Below are 27,163 nucleotides of genomic sequence, written 5' to 3' on the forward strand. Positions count from 1 at the left end.
GTGATCTGCCTTTCTCACGCCAGCTCTTTTGCAATCTGACAACACCCCCATTTTCTGCCCCATGTGATTAATTGCATAACTTCCATGTTGGAAGGACCTTTTGAGATCTCATCAAAAAACCACTCCTGGCAGGGTGCAGTGGCTCACACCTGTAATTCCAGCACTTTGGGAGGCTGAGGCGGGTGGATCACCTGAGGTCAGGAGTTCAAAATCAGCCTGCCCAAAATAGTGAAACCCCATCTCTACTAAAAATAGAAAAATGGTGGCAGGCATCTGTCATCCCAGCTACTTGGGAGGCTGAGGCAAGAAAATTGCTTGAAGCTGGGAGGAGGCAGCTGCAGTGAGCTGAGATCTCACCACTATATTCCAGCCTCTAGCCTGGGTGACAGAGCAAGACTCTGGAAGAAAAAAAAAAAAAAAAACACTCCTGGGTGCAGATGGACCTACTGAGGAGGCTGCTGTGCCTGAGGTTACACAGCCATCAGTTCCACCTGGGACTAGAACCAGCATCCTTCCTATCTCCTTAATCCAGGGCTCTTGTCATGACGGCAAGCTGGCAGGTGCTCCCTGGCACAATCTCAGCTTCCTGTTCTTTCATCTCTAAAAGTCTTGAGTGGAGACAGGGTCTTCCCCCTCTGCTTTCCTGTCCCACCCTTCCCTCCTGCCTCTCACCTCCCTCTTTGACACTCCTCCTACCAGCCCAAGGGCACAATAGAGATGACATCGTCACTCTCATTGGTTACCAACTAGCAAAGAACTTGAGAAAGTGAGGAGAAAGCTCTAATGTGTTCACATATATAGCATCTATATAAGCTGCCATTCATGCAGGGCTTAGTGTGTGGCAGGCACTGTATTAGGCCTGAGCCAACTCAGTTAGTCTTCATGCCTCCCCACCACTGATGAGACAAGTACTACTTGTTACTCCTGTTTTATGGATGAGGAAACTGAGTGAAAGAGATGAATGAAGTGAGTGGCTTTACTTGAGAGCAAAAAGCGAATAATACTTGGCAGAGCCAAGATTGGAACTCAGTGCTATCTGACTCCAAAGCCCAACAGCCTGATGGGCAAATCCTCGTCGGTGAGAAGGTCCGGACTCCACCAGTAAGGTGGGGAAAGGCCTGGCAGGGTGTGGTGGCTCATGCCCGTAATCTGAGCATGAATTTTGGGAGACCAAGGCGGGAGGATCACTTAAGGCCAGGAGTTTGAGACAAGCCTGGGTGATATAGTGAGACCCCATATCTACAAAAAGTAAATAACAATAACAATAACTCAAGGCCAGCTAATGGTAGCAATGAAGGCATTACTGAGAAAAAGCGGTCAGAAAAATACAAAGTCAAAAGAGAGAGAAAATAGATGGGATTTGCCCCTGGAAATAAAGACAAAAGATTGTGCATGGTATCAGGGCCCCTCACCCTGTGCAGAGTCATGCATTCAATCCTGCCTCTTTACCAATCTGATCTTGTCATGACACAAGGACTCAAGTCCTGGCCGGGCACGGTGGCTCACGCTGTAATCCCAGCACTTTGGGAGGCCGAGGAGGGCAGATCAAGAGGTCAAGAGATCAAGACCATCCTGGCCAACATGAAACCCCGTCTTCACTAAAAATACAAAAAATTAGTTGAGTGTGGTGGCACACACCTGTAGTCCCAGCTACTCGGGAGGCTGAGGCAGGAGAACCGCTTGAACCTGGGATTCGGAGGTTGCAGTGAGCTGAGATCGTGCCACTGCACTCCAGCCTGGTGATAGAGCGAGACTCTGTCTCAAAAAAAGAGAGAGAAAAAAAGGACTCAGGTCCTGGCTTTGTCTGCCACTTGCTATGGGTTTTTGGGCAAACGACTTGCCCCCTCTGAATCTATTTGCTCATGGAATAGTTGAGCAAGACCTGCCTCACATAATAGCCATGAGCCTTCCCAGGCTGTGTAAATCATCAAGTATGTTATGAACGTGAGCATTATTAGTCCATTCTCTAAAAGAGAAGTTGCTGAATTATAAAATAATTGAAAGAGGAAGAAAATATTGGAAAAGACTCAACAAAACTGTCCTGTTGGGAGATTTCTTTTTTTTCTGAGTTTTGCCCTGTCACCCAGGTTGGAGCACAGTGGTGTGACCTTGGATCACTGCAACCTCCACCTCCCGGGTTCAAGTGATTCTCCTGCCTCAACCTCCCAAGTAGCTGGGATTATAGGCACACGCCACCATGCCTGGCTAATTTTTTTGTATTTTTAGTAGAGACGGGGTTTTGCCATGTTGGCCAGGCTGGTCTCAAACTCCTGACCTCAGTTGATCCGCCCGCCTCGGCCTCCCAAAGTGCTGGGATTAGAGGCGTGAGCCACCGTGCCCGGCAGTGTTGCAGATTTCTAATTAGTCAGTTAATTTACCAAGTATTTGTTTGGAGATGGGAGGGGAGAATGCAAAGCAACTGGATGGGATCCTAGGTTTTCAAATAAATGGACAAGAGCGTGGATTCCCAATGTCCCTAGCAAGTTTCTTTTTCTTTCTTTCTTTTTTTTTTTTTTTGAGACAGAATTTCACTCTGTTGCCCAGGGTGGAGTGCAGTGGCAGGATCGTGGCTCACTGCAGCCTCTGCTTCCCAGGTTCAAGTGATTCACCTGCCTGGCTGATTTTTTTTTTTTTTATTTATAATACAGATGGGGTTTCACCATGTTGGCCAGGCTGGTCTCAAACTCCTGACCTCAAGTGTTCCACCACCTTGGCCTCCTAAAGTGCTGGGATTACAGGTGTGAGCCACTGTGCCTGGCCAAGTTTCTTTCCCTCCCTTCCTTCCTTCCTTCATTCCTTCCTTCCTTCCTTCCTTTTATTAAAAAAAAATTTTTTTTTGAGACAGAGTTTCGCTTTTGTTGCCCAGGCTGCGGTGCAATGGCATGATCTCAGCTCACTGCAACCTCCATCTCCCAAGTTCAAGTGATTCTCCTGCCTCAGCATCCCGAGTAGCTGGGATTACAGGCAAGCCACCACGCCCAGCTACTTTTGTATTTTTTACTGTAGAGATGAAGTTTCACCATGTTGATCAGACTGGTCTTGAACTCCTGACCTCTGGTGATCCGCCCACCTCGGCCTCCCAAAGTACTGGGATTACAGGCGTGAGCCACTGCACCCAGTCTCTATTTTTTTTTAATTTGAGACGGGGTCTTGCTCTGTCACCCAGGCTGGAGTGCAGTGGTGCGATCACAGCTCACTGCAGCTTCAATCTCCTGGGCTCCAGCAATCCACCACCTCAGCTTCCTGAGTGGCTGGGACTACAGGCACACGACACCACGCCCAGCTAATTTTTGTATTTTTTGTAGAGATGGAGTTTCACGTTACCCAGGCTGGTCTCTAGGTCCTGGGCTCAAGTGATCTGCCCACCTCAGCCTCCCAAAGTGCTGGGACTACAAGTATGAGCCAGGGTACCCAGCCCCCAGAAAGTTTCTTAACATCCCTGAGCCCCAATTTCTTCATCTATAAAATACAGAAAATAAGATTCTTGAAGGGTTGTTTTGAGATTTAAATGAGATAATGTGTAGAAAGTGCTAGCACAGTGCCAAGCACTCATCGTTATCCCCCAGTCTTCTTTACAAATGGCAATACTGGGACAAGAGAGAGTAGGTGGCTTCTGGATAGATCCAGCTGGTGCCAGAGCCAGGGCTCAAACCCTGAGCACCTGAGATTCCGAACTCAGGACCCTTTTCTTTCCACCACATCCAACACTCTTGATAGTTCAATCAGGCAACCAATCTCCTGCTTAATTAGTTTTAAATAATTATTTAATCTGCACATACAGAACATAGGGATTAGTTTCCCCATTCACAGAGGAAGAAACTGAAGCTCGGAGAGTTTGAGTAACTTTCCCCAAGGTCACACAGCCTATCAGTGGCCGACCTGAGATTTGAACTCAGTGATGTTTCCTTCTAAAGCCTTGGCGCTTAACCTTGACTAAAGTGGAAAGAGGCCTCAGACATCATTTAGCTCAGCTCTGCCCAGGAGAGAGACTGGAGATGATGATGCACAAGGAAGGTCCAGGAAAGCTCCAGGGAGACTGAGTGAATCCAGACAGCCTGGGTGGGGGTGATGAATGGTGAGTGGACAGCAGGCTGGGGATGGAATCCTTCAGCCCCACAGGGAAGACTGCGTTTCTTTGATAACCCATAGACATTTTTTTTTTTGAGAGAGAGAGAGTCTCGCTTTGTCGCCCAGGCTGGAATGCAACGGCGCGATCTCTGCTCGCTGCCACCTCCACCTCACAGGCTCAAGTGATTCTCCTGCCTCAGCCTTCCAAGTAGCTGGGATTACAGGCACCCACCACCACTCCTGGCTAATTTTTGTAGTTTTAGTAGAGACAGGGTTTCATCATATTGGCCAGGCTGGTTTCTAACTCCTGACCTCAAATGATCCGCCTGCCTCGGCCTCCCAACGTGCTGGGATTACAGCATAAGCCACTGCCCCCAGCCTACATATTCTTTCCTAAAAGGACTAGAGGTGGCTACATTATAAATTGGGGCAGTTAAAATAAAAACAAAGCATTAGAAACCACTAAAAGGAGCAATAAATAAATCAGGAACCGACCTTGAATGGCCCCGTGACTGCACTTCCACATTGCATTTAGCTCTGGGCTTGCTGGCAGCCAAGGGAAAAAGAAGCACAGAAATGGGTCTGAAGAAGGCTGCTTTTCTCCTAATAGACATTCATTGATTCTATAAATCCATTTTAAATATTTAGATGCCCACTTTGTGCCAGGCTTCATGCCAGTTGAGGTGCTGGAAACCCCAGGAGGAATTTATTAAAGGAATTGACTCCGGAAACAACTCCTTTGCCAGCCCTTTTCATCTCTCCTCTAGGAAAGCTTCCATATTTTGCCTTATGTCAATAAACCTCCCCTGGGACCTATATCACTAGAGAGATTTTAAGTTCCTTCCCTGCCCAGTGCTGTCCCACCTCCCCTGCCAAACCCATTTTAGGAGTGACTGTCCTGGTGGCCTGTTCACAAGGTCAAGATCCTGGGCAGGCACCATCCTTCTAGTTCACACTCTGCTTCGGGGCTGCTGCTTGTGGTTCCAACCTCTTTCTGCAAGTCTGGTTCTCCGGGCCAGGAGCACTAGGGTGAGAAGTACAGTGAGGCTCAGGGGGCACAAGGTCTTGGAGTGGTGAGAAGCGTCTGTCATGGGCTTGGGACTGAGAAGTGGGAGCTTGAGACCATCAAATTGCCTTGCCTGGCTGGGCTGAGTTCCATCTCCCCAAGACTGCTCTGCTCATCTCTGGCTCCTCATCAAAAGACCTCCACCAAGAGTCTACTGTGCTAGGAGACACTTTTTTGAGCAAGTGGGATACAAAGATGACTCCACTCCCAGACCCAGATACTACTCTCAAGACAAGGAGCTCACAGTCCAGGAAGCAAGATGTGGAATGGACACATATAATACAAGGTAGACAGTGGTCTGTGCAGTAAGACTCAACAAAGGGAGACCAGAGAATGCTTCTTGGAGGAGGTGGGTTTTGATATCAAAGTAGTTATAAAAAGAGGTAAGATTTGGGCTTTTTTTTTTTGAGATAGAGTTTTGCTCTTGTTGCCCAGGCTGGAGTGCAATGACATGATCTCGGCTCACTGCAACCTCTGCCTCCTGGATTCAAGCGATTCTCCTGCCTCAGCCTCCCAAGTAGCTGGGATTACAGGCGCCCACCACCACACTCGGCCGATTTTTGTATTTTTAGTAGAGGTGGGGTTTCACCATGTTGGCCAGGCTGGTCTGGAACTCCTGACCTCAGGTGATCTGCCTGCCTCAGCCTCCCAAAGTGCTGGGATTACAGGTGTGAGCCACCGTGCCTGGCCTGATTTGGGCTTTCAGTATAATTCATAGGTTCACACACACACACACACACACACACACACACACACACACACACACACACACAAGATTTGGTCAAAAAAACCCCACAGTCTACAGCCCCAAATTCCAGAAAACTTTATTGCAACTGCAATCAAGGGCTACAAAGAACAGAGGGAGGCCAGCCAGGCGCAGTGGCTCACGCCTGTAATCTCAACACTTTGGGAGGCTGAGGTGGGCAGATCACTTGAAGTCAGGAGTTTGAGAACAGGCTGGCCAACATGGTGAAACCATGTGTCTACCAAAAATAGAAAAATTATCCAGGTGTGGTGCCTCACGCCTATAATCCCAGCTACTTGGGTGGCTGAGGCACGAGAATTGCTTGAACCTGGGAAGTTGAGGTTGCAGTGAGCTGAGATCACACCACTGCACTCCAGCCTGGGCAACAGAACAACAATCTGTATTCCAAAAAAAAAAAAAAGAACAGAGGGGGACTAGGAGAAGAAATGTGGAAGGAGAGCCCCATGGCTGAACACAGCAGCAGGGGCCCAGCCAGCTGGGCAGCAGGTCAAGAGGGTCACTTTGATCTATTTCTTTCTTTTTTTTTTTTTTGAGACAGAGTCCCACTCTTGTTGCCCAGGCTGGAGTGCAGCGGCACAATCTTGGCTCACTGCAACCTCCGCCTCCCGGATTTAAGCAATTCTTTTGCCTCAGCCTCCCGAATAGCTGAGATTACAAGAGTGCACCACCACGCCTAGCTAATTTTGTATTTTTAGTAGAGATGGGGTTTCACCATGTTGGCTAGTCTGGTCTCAAACTCCTGACCTCAGGTAATCTGTCTGCCTCGGCCTCCCAAAGTGCTGGGATTATAGGCATGAGCCACCTCGCCCAGTGGGTCTGTTTCTGATGGGTCATTCTTGCAGGTTGAACAAGTTTTTCAAAATGTGGTGGTTTGTCCTCAGTGGTGGCAAAGTGTCAGCTGAGAGTAAGTAGGGATTGTTCTATCTGCCTCAGCTCTCAGGCGAAGGTCAGGCATGACTGGAGGACAGAATTCTTTTCTTCTTTTTTTTTTTTTTTTTCTTTTTTTGAGACAAGGTCTCACTCTGTAGCCCAGGCTAGAGCACAGTGGCACAATCACTGCTTACTGCAGCCTTGACTTCCTGGGCTCAAGTGATTCTCCTGCCTCAGTCTCCCCAGTAGCTGGGACTACAGATATGCACCACTGTGCCCAGCTAATTTTTGTATTTTTTGTAGAGATGGGGTTTTACCATGTTGGCCAAGCTACTGCTGGGCTCAAGTGATCCACCTGTCTCTGCCTCCCAAAGTGCTGGGATTACAGGCATAAGCCCCCATGCCTGGCACAGAATCCTGTAAGAATCCTATAAACTAACTCTATTAAGCATCTCCTGCCTTTGATTAGATACCTACTGTAAACCAGGTACAGTGCCATGAATTTGGTAAACTTGTATCATTAATCTGTATAATCATGTGATACTGATAGTATTTCTCCCAGTTTACAAATGAATGAAACAGAGGCTCAGAGAGGTGCAGTAACTTGCCGAAGGTCACACATCCTGAAAGTTGCAGAGCTGGATTTTAATCCAGGAAGGTCTGGTTCCCAAACCTGTGACATTGTGATCCAACATGCTAAGTTTCCTGGAGGAGACCTTGGGAATCACCTCCCTCAATCCAACTGCTTTGAAGATGAGAAAAGAAAAGCCTGGATGGTCAGGCAAGGTGGCTTATGTCTATAATCCCAACATTTTGGGAGGCTGAGGTGGAAGGACAGCTTGAGGCCAGGAGTTTGAGACCAGCCTGAGCAACATAGCAAGACCCTATCTATATTTTTTTAATAAAAATTAAAGAAAGAAAAGAAAGGCCTTAGACAGGAAAAGGGACCTGCCCAAAGTCACTCAGTAGCAGGACAAGAACTAGAACCTAGGCTTCCCTACTCCCAGTTGGGGAAGAAAACGATGAGGCTTGTGGCATCAAATCTCAGCTTCCCACTGTAGGTGTGGTAGCCACAGGCAGGGTATCATTCTCCTCCTTGCCTCCAGCTCTGAGAGATTTAAACACAGCAGCAATGTGGGGCCAGCCGCTACTGTGGCTTCTTTCACTTCACGCATTCACTTCAGGTTAGAAAAACCCCCAGATACACCTTTTCTGAGCAGTTTCTCAGGTCCCAAGCTTCCCTTCCCAGACGCTCAGTATGAACCAGGCTCTAGGCTGCAGCCCCTAACACCAACCCCACCATGGACGCTCCTTGTGGGAAGTGCCATATGGTTTCTGAACAGTGGTATTTTTGTTAGGTGAAGAAAGCACTTGGTCATGGTGGTTCACTTTTTTCTTTCTTTCTTTTTTTTTTTTGAAGCTGAATCTAGCTTTATTGCCCAGGCTGGAGTGCAGTGGCGCAATCTCGGCTCACTGCAACCTCTGCCTCCTGGGTTCAAGTGATTCTCGTACTTCAGCCTCCCGAATAGCTGGGGTTACAGGCACCTGCCACCACTCCTGGCTAATTTTTGTGTTTTTAGTAGACAGGGTTTCACCGTGTTGGCCAGGCTGGTCTCAAACTTCTGACCTCAAGTAATTTGCCCTCCTCGGCCTCCCAAAGTGCTGGGATTACAGGCACAAGCCACCGCGCCCGGCCTTTTTTCTTTTTTAATCAGGCAGCCCAGAATAGGTTCAGAAAGACTCCCGCTTCTCTTTTACGTCTGTACAGCATCAGATCACAAAATGTTTTTGCATGCATCAGTGATTCTTAATATTCAGAACTCTGCTGGCACACTGATAAAAAGTGTGAATCCTTCCACCCCAACCAAAACATGCACAGACATAAAGTCTTAAATATGCCTCGAAAGGACCGATACTCCCATCCAAGCCTACCCATGGACCCAGGGTAAGAAGCTATGATGGAGGTCATCAGCCCATTTGGCATCTCAAGGAAAATGGCACAGGTATTGTTACTGTCATTTTACAAATGAGAAAAGAAAAGGGGCTCAGAATGTTGAAGGGACTTGCCCACAGTCACCTGATGAGCCGTGGTGGAGGTGGAACTAGAACACTGTTCACTGTGGCGAACACTAAGTCTGTCTCTGTTGCAGAAAACTAAGGAACCGGAGAGAGCGAACGGAGTGCAGGAAAAGTGTCTATTTAAGGCGTACACCGGCTCAGCGGACATGTGTCCTGGAAGTCTGAACCCAGGACAAAGAAAACGAGTCCCCCTTTAAGCATTTCGAGGCGCGCATTATGTGAAGCGGGAAGCAGGCTTACAGAAGCAAGAATAAAGGCTGTTGTGACGCTTTTGCAACATGTCTTACATCTCTGGGAAAATTTGGTTTGCAGCTCATGCTTATTTGTCTTGTGACCTTGCAGCTGTGCAGGGGAGAAAGAAACAGGAGTTTACGGAGCCTCCAAAATACGTGGAGGGTAGATATGGTTAATGTTTCTTGGGACAGACAGTTAATTTTTTTTTAACTTTAACTTCGGGGGGCTACTTAAATTTTTAGCCTTGGTTAATACAGCAATTCATTTTATGAGCTTTTTTTTAACTATTACTATAATTTTTTTTTTTGAGATGGAGTCTTGCTCTGTCACCCAGGCTGGAGTGCAGTGGGGCAATCTCGGCTCACTGCAACCTCCGCCTCCCGGGTTCACGCCATTCTCCTGCCTCAGCCTCTCCGAGTAGCTGGGACTACAGGCGCCCACCACCACGCCCGGCTAATTTTTTTTTTTGTATTTTTAGTAGAGACGGGGTTTCACCGTGGTCTCGATCTCCTGACCCGTGATCCGCCCGCCTCGGCCTCCCAAAGTGCTGGGATTACAAGCGTGAGCCACCGCGCCCGGCCTATTACTATAATTTTTACTACTATTACTTATACCATTATTCTGTTATTTTCTTAATTTCCTACTTCATCTCTGTGCTGAATGTTCAGACACAGTCTTTGCCCTGGAAAAAGGCCCTGTCTAGAAGCCAGAGATTCTGACTCCAAAAGGGATTTAAATCTGTCCAAAGGGAAGACAGGGAGCTGGGTTTCCTGTTGCTCTGTGTGTCCCATCGTCAGATGTTGGCTTGTTAAGACCTGCATCCAAATGCCTGAATTTCTTGCCCTTATCTACTTTGGATAATAACCACACATGTTGGTGGCCATGCCAGGCCTAGATGAGACCTGAAGCCAGCCTCCATCAGCCCCAGCCTCCCTCTTCTAGGCTGGATTCTACATGGGGTAAGCCATTTCCTGACTGGAAGGGGTTGTTTTCCGAGGGAAAAAAGGGAAGAGAGTCTCTGGGTAGCAGGGGATGGGGTAGGGGGTTCCTAGCAGGGTTGCAGGGATCCTCTTAGCCCCCTGAGCTGGAAACTTTCAGAAGTAGCCAGGTGGGGACATGGGAGCTGAGAAAGGCTTGCACTGTCTGTCACTCACTAGTGACCAGGGTGGAGAGGTGAGCTGGCACCTTTTTCTGTCTGAGCTCAGGTGTGACCTTGACAACACTCAACAAAGTTTACCAGCCTGGCCAACATGGCAAAACCCTGTCTCAACTAAAAATGCAAAACTTAACCAGGCGTGGTGGCGTGCACCTGTAATTCCAGCTACGTGGGAGGCTGAGGCAGGAGAATCGCTTGAACCCGGGAGGCACAAGTTGCAGGGAGCCAAGATCATGCCACTGCACTCTAGCCTGGGCGACACAGCAAGACTCTGCCTCAAAAACAAAAACAAAAACAACAAAAAACAAAAACACAAATCTCCAACTTCTCTGCATAGGGCCATCTCTATGCCTACTGCACAGGATTTTGCCTTGTGACTCGGGATATGTGGATAATTGCAGCTCTGCTGCTCATATGTTGGGTGACCTTAGGCAAATTACATCCCCATTCTTGGACTGTTTTCTGGATGGCAAAATGATGACATTGGATTCGAAGACAGGTTTTTCAATCTGTTCCTAGAGCAACCTGGGCTGCCTTGAAGAAAGGACATAGTGATATGAATCCCCCTGCAGTCAAAATATGGCTTACTCCGTGTAGAATCCAGCCTGGAAGAGGGATGTTGGGAGTGGTGGTGGCTGGCTTTGGGCCTCACCTAGGCCCGGCATGGCCACCAACATGTGTGGTTATTATTCAAAGTAGGTAAGGGCAGGAAATACGGGCATTTGGATGCAGGTCTTAACAAGGCAACATGAGGACGCACAGAGCAACAGGAAACCCAGCTCCCTGTCTTCCCTTTGGACAAATAGAAATCCCTTTTGGAGTCAGAATCCCTGGCTTCTAGAGAGGGCCATATCTACCTGTTTTATAAACAGGGATTACGCAGATTGTAAAAAGCACCTATCTTCTTAAAAATTTTAAAGTCGTTGGGTTATAAAAAGGACTGACATTTATCGAGCTCTTATAATGCTCCAGGCATATTATTCTTTTTTTTTTTTTTTTTTTTTGAGATGTAGTCTCACTCTGTTGCCCAGGCTGGAGTGCAGTGGCACAATCTTGGCTCACTGCAACTTCCGCCTCCTGGGTTCAAGCGATTCTCCTGCTTCAGATTCCTGAGTAGCTGGGATTACAGGCACGCGCCACCACGCCCTCGGCTAATTTTTGTATTTTTAGTAGAGACGGGGTTTCACCATGTTGGTCAGGCTGGTCTCAAACTCCTAACCTTGTGATCCACCCGCCTCGGCCTCCCAAAGAGCTGGGATTACAGGTGTGAGCCGCCGCGCCCGGCCCCCGTTTTTCTTTTCTGGGACAGATTCTCACTTTGTCACCCAGGCTGTAGTGCAGTGGTGCAATCTCAGCTCACTGCAATCTCTGCCTCCCGGCTTCAAGTGATTCTCCTGCCTCAGCTTCCCGAGTAGGTGGGATTATAGGCGCACGCCACCACGCCTGGTCAATTTTTGTATTTTTAGTAGAGGCGGTGTTTCACCATGTTGGCCAAGCTGGTCTCAAACTCCTGACCTCGTGATCCACCTGCCTCAGCCTCCCAAAGAGCTGGGATTACAGGTGTGAGCCACCGCGCCCGGCCCAGGCATATTATTCTTAGCAACCTCACAGAGTAGGTGAACTAGCCTCATTTGAAGATGTGCCTAAGAATAATAATAACAACAATGGCAACAATGAACACTTTCATGTGTTACAGTAATTTATTTAAATACTCAGAAAACCCCATTTTACAGATAAGAAATGAGAAGACCGAGGCATTAGGTATTTTGAATACCATTAGGTATTTTAAACCTACATGGTTTGTTCCCATCTCCCTCACACTCATACTTGGGGTCTACGCTATTCAAGACAGCCCCTTTCCATCCAAGTGGATTTCATTAATTAATAGTTTTCTTTTTTTTTTTTTTTAAAGAGATGGGTGTCTTTGTCAACCAGGCTGGAGTGCAGTGCATGACCATAGCTCACTGCAGCCTCTGACTCCTGGGCTCAAGGGATCCTCCCATCTCAACCTCCCAAAGCTCTGGGATTACTGGTGTGAGCCACTGTACCCAGCCTCAGTTAATAGTTTTTGAGGCTGGGCATGGTGGCTCACGCCTGTAATCCCAGCGCTTTGGGAGGTTGAGGCAAGTGGATCACAAGATCGGGAGTTCAAGATCAGCCTGGCCAAGATGGTGAAACCCCATCTCTACTAAAAACACAAAAAATTAGCCGGGCGCAGTGGGAGACGCCTGTGATCCCAGCTACTCGGGAGGCTGAGGCAGGAGAATCGCTTGAACTTGGAGGGCGGAGGTTGCAGGGAGCCGAGATTGCACCACTGCACTCCAGCCTGGGTGACAGAGTGAGACTCTGTCTCAAAAAAAAAAAAAAAAAAAAAAAAAAAGTTTTTGAGTACCTACTATGCAGCAGGCATTGTGCTGAGCCACTAAAGGTCCAGAAATAATAAAGCCTTAGTTCTCACCCGGACAAGCTGTGTGGCCTCAGCCCAGTGCTTTAACATTGCTGAGCTTTTATTATCTGTGAAATAGCAATAAGCGTAAGTCTAATATCATAGAGTTGCGGAGATTAAACTAGATGGTCAGCTGGGCACGGTGACTCACACTTGTAATCCCAGCACTTTGGGAGGCTGAATCGGGTGGATCATTTGAGGTCAGGAGTTCGAGACCAGCCTGGCCAACATGGTGAAACCCCGTCTCTACTAAAAATACAAAAATTAGCTAGGTGTGGTGGTGTGTGCCTGTAATCCCAGCTACTTGGGAGGCTGAGGCATAAGAATCGGTTGAACCCGGGAGGCGGAGGTTGCAGTGAGCCACGATCGCGCCACTACACACCAGCCTGGGTGACAGAGGGAGACCCTATCTCAAAACAACAACAACAACAACAACAACAAAACTAGATGGTGGCTGTGAAAAATATTTTGTGGAATTTAAATTCCATTCAAATGTTGGTCAGCGTGGTTAGTGATCTAGTCGAGGGGAAAGACCAGTGTAGCACTAGTTACCACACATGCAGAGCGGGCTGGGTGCTTCGGATGTGACTGCGGGATCCGGGAAGGCTTCACTGGGCAGGAGATGAGCCCAGAGGAAAGGTCGGGAGGGAAGTGGGCCAGGGAAAGGACCCCCGGTGCAAAGGCGTGGAGGCAAGAAAACAGGACTGTTTGGGAACTGTGAGGCACCCAGCTGAGCCAGGCTGGGGAATGAGTTCTGATTGGCAGGCAGCTCTCCTGGGGTCTAGAGCTGTCCCACAAAGCTATGAGACACGTGGATAATTTAAAAATTTTCCAGCCAGGCGCGGTGGCTCATGCCTATAATCCCAGCACTTAGGAGGCCGAGGCGGGTGGATCACGAGGTCAGGAGATCGAGATCATCCTGGCTAACACGGTGAAACCCTGTCTCTACTAAAAAAAAAAAAAAAAAAAAAAAAAAAAAAAAAAAATTAGCCAGGCGTGGTGGCAGGCATATGTAGTCAGTCTCAGCTACTTGGGAGGCTGAGGCAGGAGAATGGTGTGAACCCGGGAGGTGGAGCTTGTAGTGAGCTGAGATCAGGCCACTGCACTCCAGCCTGGGTGACAGAGTGAGACTTGGTCTCAAAAATAAACAAATAAATAAAATAAAATAAAATAAAATTTTCCATAGACACAGCTAAACATTTTAAAATAGGCTCACCCTGTAATCCCAGCACTTTGGGAGGCTGAGGCGGGCAGATCACCTGAGGTCAGGAGTTCGAGACAAGCCTGACCAACATGGTGAAACCCCGTCTCTACTAAAAATACAAAAATTAGACGGACATGGTGGTACATGCCTGTAATCCCAGCTACTCAGGAGGCTGAGGCAGGAGAATCACTTGAACCCAGGAGGCAGAGGTTGCAGTGAGCCGAGATCGCGCCACTGTGCTCCAGCCTGGCCAACAAGAGCGAGACTCCATCTCAAAAAAATAAAATAAAAATAAAAATATACTGGTGAAACAAATTTTTATTTAACCCAATATATTCCAAAATATTGTCATCTCAACTTGTCATCGATATAAAAAATTGAGATATTTTATATTCTTCTGTTCATGTAACCTTTGAAATTCAGTGTGTATTTTCTACCTATAGCCCATCTCAATTCAGAGAAGCCACATTTACAGCACAGCCCAGTTCTCATACTTAAAAAACTAGATCAGACCAGGTGCAAGTGGTTCATACCTGTAATCCCAGAGCTTTGGGAGGGTGACGAAGGAGGATCACTTGAGGCCAGGAGTTCGAGGCTGCAGTGAGCTGTGATTGCACCACTGCACTCCAGCCTAGGCGACAGCCACACCCTGTCTTCAAAAGAAAAAATCTATTTGTATATATATTCTTAATTTTTATTTTAAAAGAAGTTTTAAAAATACGTATATCTTTAAACTTTATAAAATAATATTGTGGGCCAGGCATGGTGGTTCACGCCTGTAATACTAGCAATTTCAGAGACTGAGGAGGGAGGACTGCTTGAGGCCAGGAGTTCAAGACCAGCCTCCTGGGCAACAAACAAGCAAGACCCTGTCTCTATTTTAAATGTCAGTTTTTTTTGTTTTTTTTTTTTTGAGACAGTTTTTGTCACCCAGGCTGGAGTACAGTGGCTCGATCTTGGCTCACTGCAACCTCTCCCTTCCACATTCCAGTGATTCTCATGCCTCAGACTCTGGAGTAGCTGGGAATACGGGCGTGAGCCACCATTCTCAGCTAATTGTTTTTACTTTTTTTGTACTTTTAGTAGAGACTGGGTTTCACCATGTTGGCCAGGCTGATCTCAAACTCCTGACCTCAAGTGATCTGCCAGCCTTGGCCTCCCAAAGTGCTGGGATTATAGGTGTGAGCCACCATGCCCAGCCTCTATTTTAAATAATAATAGTAAAGTAATATTTTAAGTTTTAATACACTTAACTTTCAATTTTTCAATTGTAACTACTTTAGTGTTTTAATATTTAATGTTTTGAGGAAAAATAATCACTAAAGTATACATAGCCGGGTGTGGTGGCTCACGCCTCTAATCCCAGCACTTTGGGAGGCTGAGGCGCGCAGATCACCAAGGTCAGGAGTCTGAGACCAGCCTGGCCAACAATCCCGTCTCTACTAAAAATACAAAAATTAGCCAGGTGTGGTGGCAGGTACCTGTAATCCCAGCTACTTGGGAGGATGAGGCACAAGAATCGCTTGAACTCGGGAGGCAGAGGTTGCGGTGAGCTGAGATTGTGCCACTGCCCTCCAGCCTGGGCGATAGAATGAGACTCCTCTGTCTCAAAATAAAACATAAAGATGTCTATAGACAGGCACGGATTTTTCCTTTTGCCTCCGGCAAGGCTCGGTTTTCAACTCCAGTCTGGGGAGAATCCCTCCCGATTCTCTAAAATGCTATATTGCTGCCTGCAAGCTCTCTTCACTGTTATCTACTCATAAATCCTCTAAAATCTCCTTAAGGATTAGGCTTTACAACGGATTGGCCCAACACTGTGAGGTTTTTTTTGTTTGTTTGTTTGTTTTTTCGTTGTTTGTTTTTTGGAGATGGAGTCTTGCTCTGTCACCCAGACTGGAGTGCAGTGGTGCAATCTCAGCTCACTGCAACCTCTGCCTCCCGGATTCAAGCAATTCTCCTGCCTCAGCCTCCTGAGTAGCTGGGACTACAGGCACACACCACCATGCCTGGCTAATTTTTTGTGTTTTAGTAGAGACGGGGTTTCTCCGTGTTGCCCAGGCTGGTCTCGAGTTCCTGAGCTCAGGCAATCCGCCTGTTTCGGCCTCCCAAAGTACTAGGATTACAAGAATGAATGTATGCCGTGGCCCTTATTCTAATTTCATAAGTTGCATGATGAGCTCATGAGAATTTTTTATCTTGTAGTATGAGCATTTATTATTAATTTATTTATTGAGAACAGAGTCTCGCTCTGTTGTCCAGGCTGGAGTGCAGTGGTGCGATCTTGGCTCACTGAAACCTCTGCCTCCCAGGTTCAAGCGATTCTCCTGTCTCAGCCTCCCAAGTAGCTGGGATTACAGGCACCGGCCACCACGCCGGCTAATTTTTTTTTTTTTTTGTATTTTTAGTAGAGATGGGGTTTCACCACGTTGCCAGGCTGATCTCGAACTCCTGACCTCAAGTGATCCGCCTGCCTCAGCCTCCCAAAGTGCTGGGATTACAGGCGTAAGCCACCGCACCTGATAGTATGAGCATTTAGAGCTGTAAATTTCCCTTTGCATAGTACTCATATGAATCTCACACATTTTAATGTCTCACAATTTCATAGTCATTCAATGCCAAGTATCTTCTAATCTCCTTTATGACTTTTTGACCCAGGAATTATTAAAAGTATGTCTTTTTTTCCTTTTTTGCACATCAGACTGGTAACGTGACAATGTCATCATAGGTTTGAGGGAGGAACATCTCACACATGAGCATGAAAACCAGTCATCACTCTTATGAACTACAAAGGGATCCTGAAGTGTGTTTTTAAAGATCCATACCTGAGGCTGGGCACGGTAGCTCATGCCTATAATCCCAGCACTTTGGAAGGCCAAGGTGGGCGGATAACCTGAGGTCAAGAGCTCGAGACCAGCCTGGCCAATATGGTGAAACCCCATCTCTACTAAAAATACAAAACATTAGTTGGTTGTGGTGGTGGGTGCCTGTAATCCCAGCTACTTGGGAGGCTGAGGCAGGAGAATCGCTTGAACCTGGGAGGTGGAGGTTGCAGTGAGCCGAGACTGCTCCACTGCACTCCAGCCTGGGTGCAACAGTGAGACTCTGTCTCAAGAAAAAGATCCATACCTATGAACTTTGTTAGTAATTTTTTTTTTCAAAGACAAAATTTCACTCTTGTTGCCCAGGCTGGAGTGCAATGGCACGATCTTGGCTCACTGCAACCTCTGCCTTCCCAACTTCAAGCGATTCTCCTGCCTCAGCCTCCCGAATAGCTGGAATCACAGGCATGCACCACCATGCCCGGCTAATTTTTTGTGTTTTTAGTAGAGATAAGGTTTCTCCATGTTGGTCAGGCTGATCTCGAACTCTCGACCTCAGGTGATCCGCCTGCCTCAGCCTCCAAAGGGCTGGGATTGCAGGCATGAGCCACCATGCCCAGCCTAGTAATTTTTTTTTCTTTTTTGAGACAGGGTTTCACTCTGTCGCCCAGGCTGGAGTGCAGTGATGCTCATTGCAGCCTCCGCCTCCTAGGTTCAAATGATTCTCCTGCCTCAGCCACCTCAGTAGCTGGGATTACAGGTGTGCACCACCAGGCCTGGTTAATTTTTGTATTTTTAGTAGAGATGGGGTTTATTAGAGACAGGCAGGTCTCGAACTCCTGGCCTCATGTGATCTACCCGCCTCAGCCTCTCAAAGTGTTGGGATTACAGGCATGAGCCACCATGCCCAACCAGTATTTATTATTATTATTATTATTATTATTATTATTTTTGAGACGGAGTCTCGCTCTGTCACCCAGGCTGGAGTGCAATGGCGTGATCTCGGCTCACTGCAACCTCCGCCTCCCGGGTTCAAGCGATTCTCCTCTCTCAGCCTCCCAAGTAGCTGGGATTACAGGTGCCTGCCACCATGCCCATCTGATTTTTGTATTTTTAGTAGAGATGGAGTTTCACCATGTTGGCCAGGCTGGTCTCTAACTCTTGACCTCAGGTGACCCGCCCACCTTGGCCTCCCAAAGTGCTGGGATTACAGGCATGAGCCACCATGCCCAGCCTTAATTATTAATTTCTAAATAAATTTTATGTGGTCAGAATACAATTTTATACAACAGATCATTTTATATTAATTTATATTTATAATTATATTTAAATTATATGTAATATGTTAATTTATATTTAAATTACATATATAAATTATAGGCTGGGTGTGGTGGCTCACATCTGTGATCCCAGCACTTTACCTGAGGTCAGGAGTTTGAGACCAGCCTGGCCAACATGGTGAAACCCCATCTCTACTAAAAATACATATATTAAAAAAAGCCATGCCTGGTGGCAGGCACCTATAATCCCAGCTACTCAGGAAGCTGAAGCAGGAGAATCGCTTGAACCCAGGAGGCAGAGGTTGCAATGAGCCAAGATCACGCCATTGCACTCCAGCCTGGGTGACAAGAGTGAAACTCCATCTCAAAAAACGAAAAACTAAAGATAATACATTGTATATATTAGAAGGTGATAGTGGTATGGAAAAAATAAAGACGAGGTCAGTGTAAAGAGAACCAAAAAAGCTGGAGGTTGGGCTAGGTGCAGTGGCTCATGCCTGCAATCCCAGCACTTCGGGAGGCTAAGGCAGGCAGATCATGAGGTCAGGAGATCGAGACCAGCCTGACTAACACGGTGAAACCCCATCTCTACTAAAAATACGAAAAATTAGCCGGGCATGGTAGTACGCGCCTGTAGTCCCAGCTACTCGGGAGGCTGAGGCAGGAGAAAGGCTTCAACCCAGGAGGCGGAGGTTGCAGTGAGCCGAGATTGTGCCACTGCACTCCAGCCTAGGTGACAGAGCGAGACTCCGTTGCAAAAAAAAAAAAGAGTTGGAGGTTGGGATGAGTTAGGGTATTACATGGGGTAGTCAGGGTAGGTGTCATTGAAAAAGTAAGATCTGAGCAAAGACTGAAACAAGGTGAGAGCAAGCCAAGTAAATGTTGAGGGAAAGGTGATCCAAGAAAAGGGAACAGCCAGTGCAAAGGACCTGAAGCTGAAGAGAAGACTGATTAAGAAGCCAATGTGGCTAAAGCTGGGTCACCAAGGGAATCATGGCAGAAGGGACCATAACACTAAGGACTTTGGCTTTTACATAGTGGACTAGGGAGCTATGCAGGGTTTGAGACAGAGGAATGACGAGAGCCTATATTTTTAAAGGATCACCCTGACTGCTATGTTGCAACTAGATTAGAAATAGGCCTGAATAAAAGCAGGGGGCCCAGTTAGGAAGCTATTGCAATAAACCAGAGAAGAGATGATGCCTGTTTTTTTTTTTAAACTTAAAATTAATCAATGTCTTTACCCACTTCCTAGATAAAGCTTTAACTCTATTCATCTCTTTCTTGTCTTGCATTTTTGTCATTCACAATTTTATTTCTACTTTGTTTTTGTTTGAAACAAGGTCTCATTCTGTCACCTACGCTGGAGTGTGGTGGCACAATCATAGATCGCTGCACCCTCAACCTCCTGGGCTCAAGTAATCCTTTATCCTCAGCTTCCCAGGTAACTGGGAATACAGGCAGATGTCACCATGCCTGGCTAAATTTTTATTTCTTGTAGAGATGGGTTTCACCATGTTGCTTAGGCTGGTCTTGAACTCCTGGGCTCAAGCAATCCTCCTGCCTTGGACTCCCAAAGTGCCAGGATTTCAGGCATAGGCCACTGTGCCCAGTCTCCACTTTGGTTTTGTTTGTTTTGTTTTGTTTTTTGAGACGGAGTCTCACTCTGTCACCCAGGCTGGAGTGCAGTGGCATGATCTTGGCTCACTGCAACCTCTGCCTCCCAGGTTCAAGCAATTCTCCTGCCTCAGTCTCCTGAGTAGCTGGGACTACAGGTGCACACCACCACGCCTGGCTAATTTTTGTGTTTTTAGTAGAGATGGGTGTAAATTACTCACTATTATCATTGTTGTTTTATAAAACCATTTGCTTTTCTTTACTCATATATTTGTCAACTTGCTTGCTCACTATTCTTTCTTGCCTTTCTTTTCTTCCCTTTGGGTTGAATTTCCTTCTAAAATGCACATTCTTTAGATGTTCCTTCAGTGAAGGTCTGTTAGTGAACAATTTTCTTTGAATTTTTTAGACCTCATTCTTGAATGATAGTTTAGCTAGGTATAAAATTCTAGACTGACAGTTTTTTCTTTATTTTTTGGCTTCTATTGTTGCTGATCAGAAATCTGCTCTTAAAATTAATTATAGTTCTCTTACAGGTAATTTGTCTTTTCATTCTTACTGCCTTATATTTTTCTTTGTCTTTGGTATTCTGATATGTATGCTATATGATATACATGAACATGGAATGTGTTTTTAAAAATTCTACTTGGGGCTGGGTGTGGTGGCTCATGCCTATAATCCCAGCACTTTGGGAGGCCAAGGTGGGCATATCACTTGAGGCCAGGAGTTCAAGCCCAGCCCGGCCAACATGGCAAAACCCCTTTTCTACTAAAAATACAAAAATTAGCTGGGCATGGTGGTGCACACCCGTAATCTCAGCTATGTCAGGAGGCTGAGGCTGGAGAATCACTTGAACCTGGGAATTCTGTCTCAAAAAAAAAAAATTCTGCTATGGGTTCCCTGTGATTTCCAAATCTGAATAGTCTTATTTTTCATGGATCCTGAATAATTCTTTTTTGTTGTTGAGGCAGGGTCTCATTCTGTTGCCCAGGCTGTAGTGCAATGGCACAATCATGGCTCACTGAAGCCTCGGCCTCCCTGGGCTCAAGTGATCCTCCCACCTCAGCCTCCCAAGTAGCTGAGGCAATAGGCCTGCACCACCATCCAGCTAATTTTTGTATTTTTTTGTAGAGATGGGGTTTTTCCATGTTGCCCAGGCTGGATGGATAATTCTTTACTACTACCTCTTTGACTATTGCCCACCACCAATTTTCTCTGTTTATCCACTCTAATACTCCGCTGAGATATAAGCATTTTTACTCAGTCCTTCATAACTCTTAACTTCTCTTTCTTGTTTTCCATCACTTTATCTCTTTGTTCTGCATTGTGAGAAATTTCTTCAGATCTACATTCTTTTTTTTTTTTTTTTTTTGAGACGGAGTTTCACTCTTATCGCCCAGGCTGTTGTGCAGTGTGCAGTGGTGCGATCTCAGCTCACTGCAACCTTCACCTCCTGGGTTCAAGCAATTCTCCTGCCTCAGCCTCCTTAGTAGCTGGCATTACAAGTGTCCACCACCATGCCCGGCTAATTTTTGTATTTTTAGTACAGACAGGGTTTCATCATGTTAGCCAGGCTAGTCTTGAACTCCTGACCTCAGGTGATCCACCACTTCAGCCTCCCAAAATGTTGGGATTACAGGCGTGAGCCACTGTGCCCAGCCCCAGATCTACTTTCTTTTTTTTTCTTTTTTTTTGAAATGGAGTCTTGCTCTGTTGCCCAGGCTGGAGTGCAGTGGCGCGATCTCGGCTCTCAGCTCACTGCAAGCTCCACCTCCCGGGTTCACGGCATTCTCCTGTCTCAGCCTCAAGAGTAACTGGGACTACAGGCACCTGCCACCATGCCTAGCTAATTTTTTGTATTTTTAGTAGAGACGAGGTTTCACCGTGTTAGCCAGGATGGTCTCGATCTCCTGACCTCATGATCCACCTGCCTCGGCCTCCCAAAGTGCTGGGATTACAGGCGTGAGCCACCGCACCCGGCCACCAGATCTACATTCTAGATCAATGCTTTTCAGTTGTTCTGTTTTGCTCTTTAACTCATCCCTTAAGGATTTCTTTTTTCAATGATTTTATTTTTAACTTCCAGAAATTCTCCTTGAATCTTTTTCAGATCTACCCAGAAACAATCTCTCATTCTGTACTCATGTTTGTAATTCTTTACTGTTTTTATATCAGACATATTTTTTAAGGTATACCCAAGAATTATATGAAGTTCTTGAAAGTGTAATTCTGCTGTCTGACGTTTCTGCTGACTCTTGCTCATGTTTCCTTATGCATTTTGCACTGTGAACTCAAATTTCACAGGCCCTTATATGTGGTATTCCTATACAACCTGTTCAGAAAGTGAATCCCTCCAAATAAATGTTTAGTTTGCTTTCTAATAATGTCTAATAATAAACCATACAATATATAGGTTCCTGAGGGTTTTTTCTTCAATATTTGGGACATATACTAAAAAGTTACTTCTTATTAACATTCAATTTTTTTTTTTTTTTGAGACAAGAGTCTTGCTCTGTCGCCCAGGCTGGAGTGCAATGGCACATTCTCGGCTCACTGCAACCTCTGCCTCCTGGGTTCAAGCAATTCTCCTGCTCAGCCTCCCAAGTAGCTGGGGCTATAGGCATGTGCCATCACGCCCAGCTAATTTTTTGTATTTTTAGTAGAGACGGGGTTTCACCATGTTAACCAGGATGTTCTCGATCTCCTGACCTCATGATCCGCCTTCCTCGGCCTCCCCAAGTGTTGGGATTACAGGCGTGAACCACCGTGCCCAGCCAACATTCAAATTTAACTGGACTCCTATATTTTATCTAGTATAAAATGTTTTGGCCAGGCGCAGTGGCTCATGCCTATAATTCCAGCACTTTAGGAGGCTGAGGTGGATGGATCACCTCAGATCAGGAGTTCGTGACCAGCTGGCCAACATGGTGAAACCCGGTCTCTACTAAAATTACAAAAATTAGCCGGGTGTGGTGGGCGCCTGTAGTCCCAGCTACTTGGGAGGCTGAGGCAGGAGAATCTCTTGTACCTGGGAGGCAGAGGTTACAGTGAGCCAAGATCACACCACTGCACTCCAGCCTGGGCAACAGAGCAAGACTTTGTCTCAAAAATAAATAAATAAATAAATAAATAAAATTAAAATAAAATAAATTGTTTAATTTTCTGTAGTTTCTCTTCCCATCACTTGATGTGAAGCCAAATTCATATCTCCCATCCCCAAATAGTTGTTAAAACTTCAGTATTTTACTTGCCGAAATTGGCAAATTAACAAAACAAAATGTAAAACAAACAAAAAAGCCCTCAACCTTATCACTCTGGATTCCATTTCTTCTTGGTTTTGATTTCCTCTTGGTTTTGACATTTTGGGATTTCCCTTGCTTCAAAAAGAAGTCTTAGGATTAGTCTTTTGGAAAATAGAAGGCCAAAAATCTTACAGGTCACTTCTGTTTGTTGCATTCCCACATACCTCCCCTGAGGCAGCCAGGACAGATCTGGCTCCCCGCTTGGATGGAGAAAGGGCAAAATACAGGGGAACAAAACAGAAATTGATTTTCCAACATAGAATCCATCCATACAGGTAGCAGTTTTGGCTACAGTCAGTTATCAGGTGAGGTCATTCTTGTACTTACTGAAAAAGATTGTTTTCTTCTTCTCATTGTACTGCAGCAAAGCCTTCTAGACAAGCTCAGTGGAATCTGAAGGGCCTACCCCATGGAGGAATGCTGGGTGAAAGAGACAGCCAATGGCTCCAAGGATGGCTTGGATTCCAACCCTATGAAGGATTACATGATCCTGAGTGGTCCCCAGAAGACAGCTGTTGCCGTGTTGTGCACTCTTCTGGGCCTGCTAAGCGCCCTGGAGAACGTGGCTGTGCTCTATCTGATCCTGTCCTCCCACCGGCTCCGCCGGAAGCCCTCATACCTGTTCATTGGCAGCTTGGCTGGAGCTGACTTCCTGGCCAGTGTGGTCTTTGCATGCAGCTTTTTTTTTTTTTTTTTTTTTTTTTTTTTTTTCTCTTTTTTTTTTTTTTTTTTTTTTTTTTTTTTTGAGACAGAGTCTCGCTCTGTCGCCCGGGCTGGAGTGCAGTGGCGCAATCTCGGCTCACTGCAAGCTCCGCCTCCCGGGTTCACGCCATTCTCCTGCCTCAGCCTCCGAGTAGCTGGGACTACAGGCGCCCGCCACCGCGCCCGGCTAATTTTTTGTATTTTTTAGTAGAGACGGGGTTTCACCGTGGTCTCGATCTCCTGACCTCGTGATCCACCCGCCTCGGCCTCCCAAAGTGCTGGGATTACAAGCGTGAGCCACCGCGCCCGGCCAGCATGCAGCTTTGTGAATTTCCATGTTTTCCATGGTATGGATTCCAAGGCTGTCTTCCTGCTGAAGATTGGCAGCGTGACCATGACTTTCACAGCCTCTGTGGGTAGCCTCCTGCTGACCGCCATTGACCGATACCTCTGCCTGCGCTACCCACCTTCCTACAAAGCTCTGCTCACCCGCGGGAGGGCACTGGTGACCCTGGGCATCATGTGGGTCCTCTCAGCACTAGTCTCCTACCTGCCCCTCATGGGATGGACTTGCTGTCCCAGGCCCTGCTCTGAGCTTTTCCCACTGATTCCCAATGACTACCTGCTGAGCTGGCTCCTGTTCATCGCCTTCCTCTTTTCTGGAATCATCTACACCTATGGGCATGTTCTCTGGAAGGCCCATCAGCACGTAGCCAGCTTGTCTGGCCACCAGGACAGGCAGGTGCCAGGAATGGCCCGAATGAGGCTGGACGTGAGGTTGGCCAAGACCCTGGGGCTGGTGCTGGCTGTGCTCCTCATCTGTTGGTTCCCAGTGCTGGCTTTCATGGCCCACAGCCTGGCCACTACGCTCAGTGACCAGGTCAAGAAGGCCTTTGCCTTCTGCTCCATGCTGTGCCTCGTCAACTCCATGGTCAACCCAGTCATCTACGCTCTGCGGAGTGGGGAGATCCGCTCCTCTGCCCATCACTGCCTGGCTCGCTGGAAGAAGTGTGTGAGGGGCCTTGGGTCGGAGGCAAAAGAAGAAGCCCCTAGGTCCTCAGTCACCGAGACAGAGGCTGATGGGAAAATCACTCCGTGGCCAGATTCCAGAGATCTAGACCCCTCTGATTGCTGATGAGGCCTCTTCCCAATTTAAACAACTCAAATCAGAAATCAGTTCACTCCCTGGAGGAGAGAGAGGGGTCTTGGCACTCTCTTCTTACTTAAACCAGTCCCAGGCACCTAGACATGGACCCCTTTTTGCTGATGAGTGTTGGGACTGACTCCTGGAAGACAGCCTGGCCTTGCCCACCTGCACACAGTCTGTTGGATGGGTAGGGCCCACGAGGAGTAGCCAGGTGGGCGAGACGCAAAGGGCCTGGGACAGGCTCAGTACCAGTCAGGTCAGGCTTCATGCCTGCATCCTCCAGAGACCACAGGAGCCAAAGCGAGCCTCCAGGCCCAGCAATGAAGGACTTGGGAGAGATCTGAGAAGAATGGGTTGTTCTCTTGGGAAGTCAGGGTATCAGATGGGATGGACATCCAGGTCTTCTCCCTGCCTGATTGTCAAGGCCTCCTTGGCTCTGGAGCTATGAAAGGCCCCACTTTCAGGTCACCCTTGCCACTGAGGACCGAGAACTATGCTATGATGAGGATTAAGGTGTTGACTTGCCTCTTTCAGAGATAAATGACAAGCCTTCAGTTTGGGGCATCCTGTTGTTTGGGCGAGGACCCTCTCTAATATTCTGATAATCCCTACCTGTAACCTCAGGTCCCTGGAAATACAGAGGAGGCTGGGATTGCTTGAGACACAAAAATCTTTGGAGAATTTTCTTGACCCTCTGAAGTCCTTCCAGCAGCAGTCCTGGTGGTGCAGCTGGAAGCAGGCAATGTCCTAGTCTAACTTAACTGGAAGAAAAAGGAAGATATTCACAAAGATTGTGTAAATCCCCAAACTGTTCCCTCATCTGCCCCCAATTCAGCTCCCTTGCCTCCTCCACACCCCTATTACATATAATAAGCAGAGCAAGTGGGAGGAGGGGAAATGCCCTTCCTATATGCCAGGTATGGGGCTGACATTTCAGCCCATTGACCCCAGCTAGAATATAGCTCCTTGCTTTTAAAGATCTCAGGGGCCAGGCTTGGTAGCTCATGCCTGTAATCCCAGCACTTTGGGAGGCCAAGGCAGGTGGATCACCTGAGGTCAGGAGTTTGAGACCAGCCTGACCAATATAGTGAAACCCTGTCTCTACTAAAAATACAAAAATTAGCAGGGCATGGAGGCAGGCACCTGTAGTCCCAGCTACTCGGGAGGCTGAGACAGGAGAATTGCTTGAACCCTGGAGGCAGAGGTTGCAGTGAGCCGAGATTGCGCCACTGCACTCCAGCCTGGGTGACAGAGTGAGACTCTGTCTCAAAAAAATAAAATAAAATAGATCCCAGGGTACCCATTTTTCATATGAGGGAGGCTGGGTTCCTTCCAGAGGAGCCTAAAACAGCCAACAAGAGAAATTGTTGGCGGCAGGAGGATTGCAGAGGAATTCTAACGCAATTATTTGGGACCACAGATGGAATAAAATGAAAGATATTGGTTAAACATGTCTTCGTTTAATACTTTCAAGACAAAATATCCACTAGCCATTCACTTATTCATTCATCTCATAAACATGAGCCAGGCTCTGGGCAGGGTCCTGAGTACCCAGCCATAAATGAGACCGTGCCCCTGTCTCATGGGGCTTACAGTCTATATCCTGCTTGCAAGACAGCCAATAAGTCACTAAAGAAGATAATTACAGGTGGTTCAACAAAGGAAATATGCATGGTCATGTAATAGGGATTAATTGAGTTAACTCAATAAATGGTAGGGTAGACCTACCACGTGCTCTGGTCATACAAGCCGGCTCGCTTTTATTGAGCGTTTACTATGTGCCAGGCAGGGGGCTAAGTGTTTTTAAATGCCTTATTACACTTCATCTTTCCCAGCAACCTAATAAGAAGGTCTTAGTTATCTTCATTTTACAGATGTGGCCACCTCAAAGATGCAAAGTCGCTTGTCTAAGGTCACCCTGCTAAGTACCAGAGCTGAGGTCTCCAACCTAGTTCTGTTTGACTTCAAAGCCTGCCCTCTTTACCACTAACCTTTTGGCCTAGTTCAGTGAAATTCTGCTTGATTATTGCTCATTAGGGATAATATTAGCTATCTGTAGCATCAGATTGCTGCAAAGTTAACTCATGATAGATTCTCAATATACTCCATTTTATTAAATGGCCCTGTATTAATCTCCTGTAACAAATTTCTACAAATCCAGTGGCTTAACAACAGAAATTTACTGTCTCATAATTCTGGAGGCCAGAAGTCAAAATCAAGGTACGGTAGGGCCCTGCTCCCTCCAAAAGTTTAAGGGGAGAATTGTTCCTTGACACTCAACTTCTGGCAGTCCCTGTCATTCCTTGGCTTGTGGAAACATCACTCCTACCTCTGATTCTGTCTTCATATGGCCTTTCCTCTGTGTCTCTTGGTGTCTTTTTTTTTTTTGAGACGAGTCTCATTC

General features: G+C 46.8%; 1 protein-coding gene and 1 non-coding gene across 6 annotated transcripts in view; one reads left to right on the top strand and one right to left on the bottom strand.

Annotated features, from left to right (window-relative positions):
- CNR2 (cannabinoid receptor 2) overlaps positions 1-26,502 on the top strand; it is a 43,398-nt gene extending 16,896 nt beyond the window's left edge. For 3 of the 5 annotated variants that reach the window (XR_010118915.1, XR_010118914.1, XR_010118917.1), the window contains one exon: positions 8,921-9,126. Coding sequence is in view for 1 of the 5 variants with exons in the window: in XM_063631588.1 (XP_063487658.1) it covers positions 23,320-23,584; positions 23,927-24,747 (1,086 nt within the window). In the remaining 4 variants the exon portion in view is untranslated. Of the gene's footprint in view, positions 1-1,629; positions 8,774-8,920; positions 9,127-23,274; positions 23,585-23,926 lie in introns of those variants that run through there. The other 2 variants (XM_063631588.1, XR_010118916.1) reach the window with 2 other exon arrangements.
- LOC129472790 (small nucleolar RNA U13) lies at positions 16,585-16,686 on the bottom strand. The gene has a single exon (XR_008654067.1). It is a non-coding gene; the product is annotated as a small nucleolar RNA U13 (small nucleolar RNA).
- Positions 26,503-27,163: the final 661 nt, after the last annotated feature.

Source organism: Symphalangus syndactylus, chromosome 22 (assembly GCF_028878055.3).
Source record: "Symphalangus syndactylus isolate Jambi chromosome 22, NHGRI_mSymSyn1-v2.1_pri, whole genome shotgun sequence".
Taxonomy (NCBI): Eukaryota; Metazoa; Chordata; class Mammalia; order Primates; family Hylobatidae; genus Symphalangus; species Symphalangus syndactylus.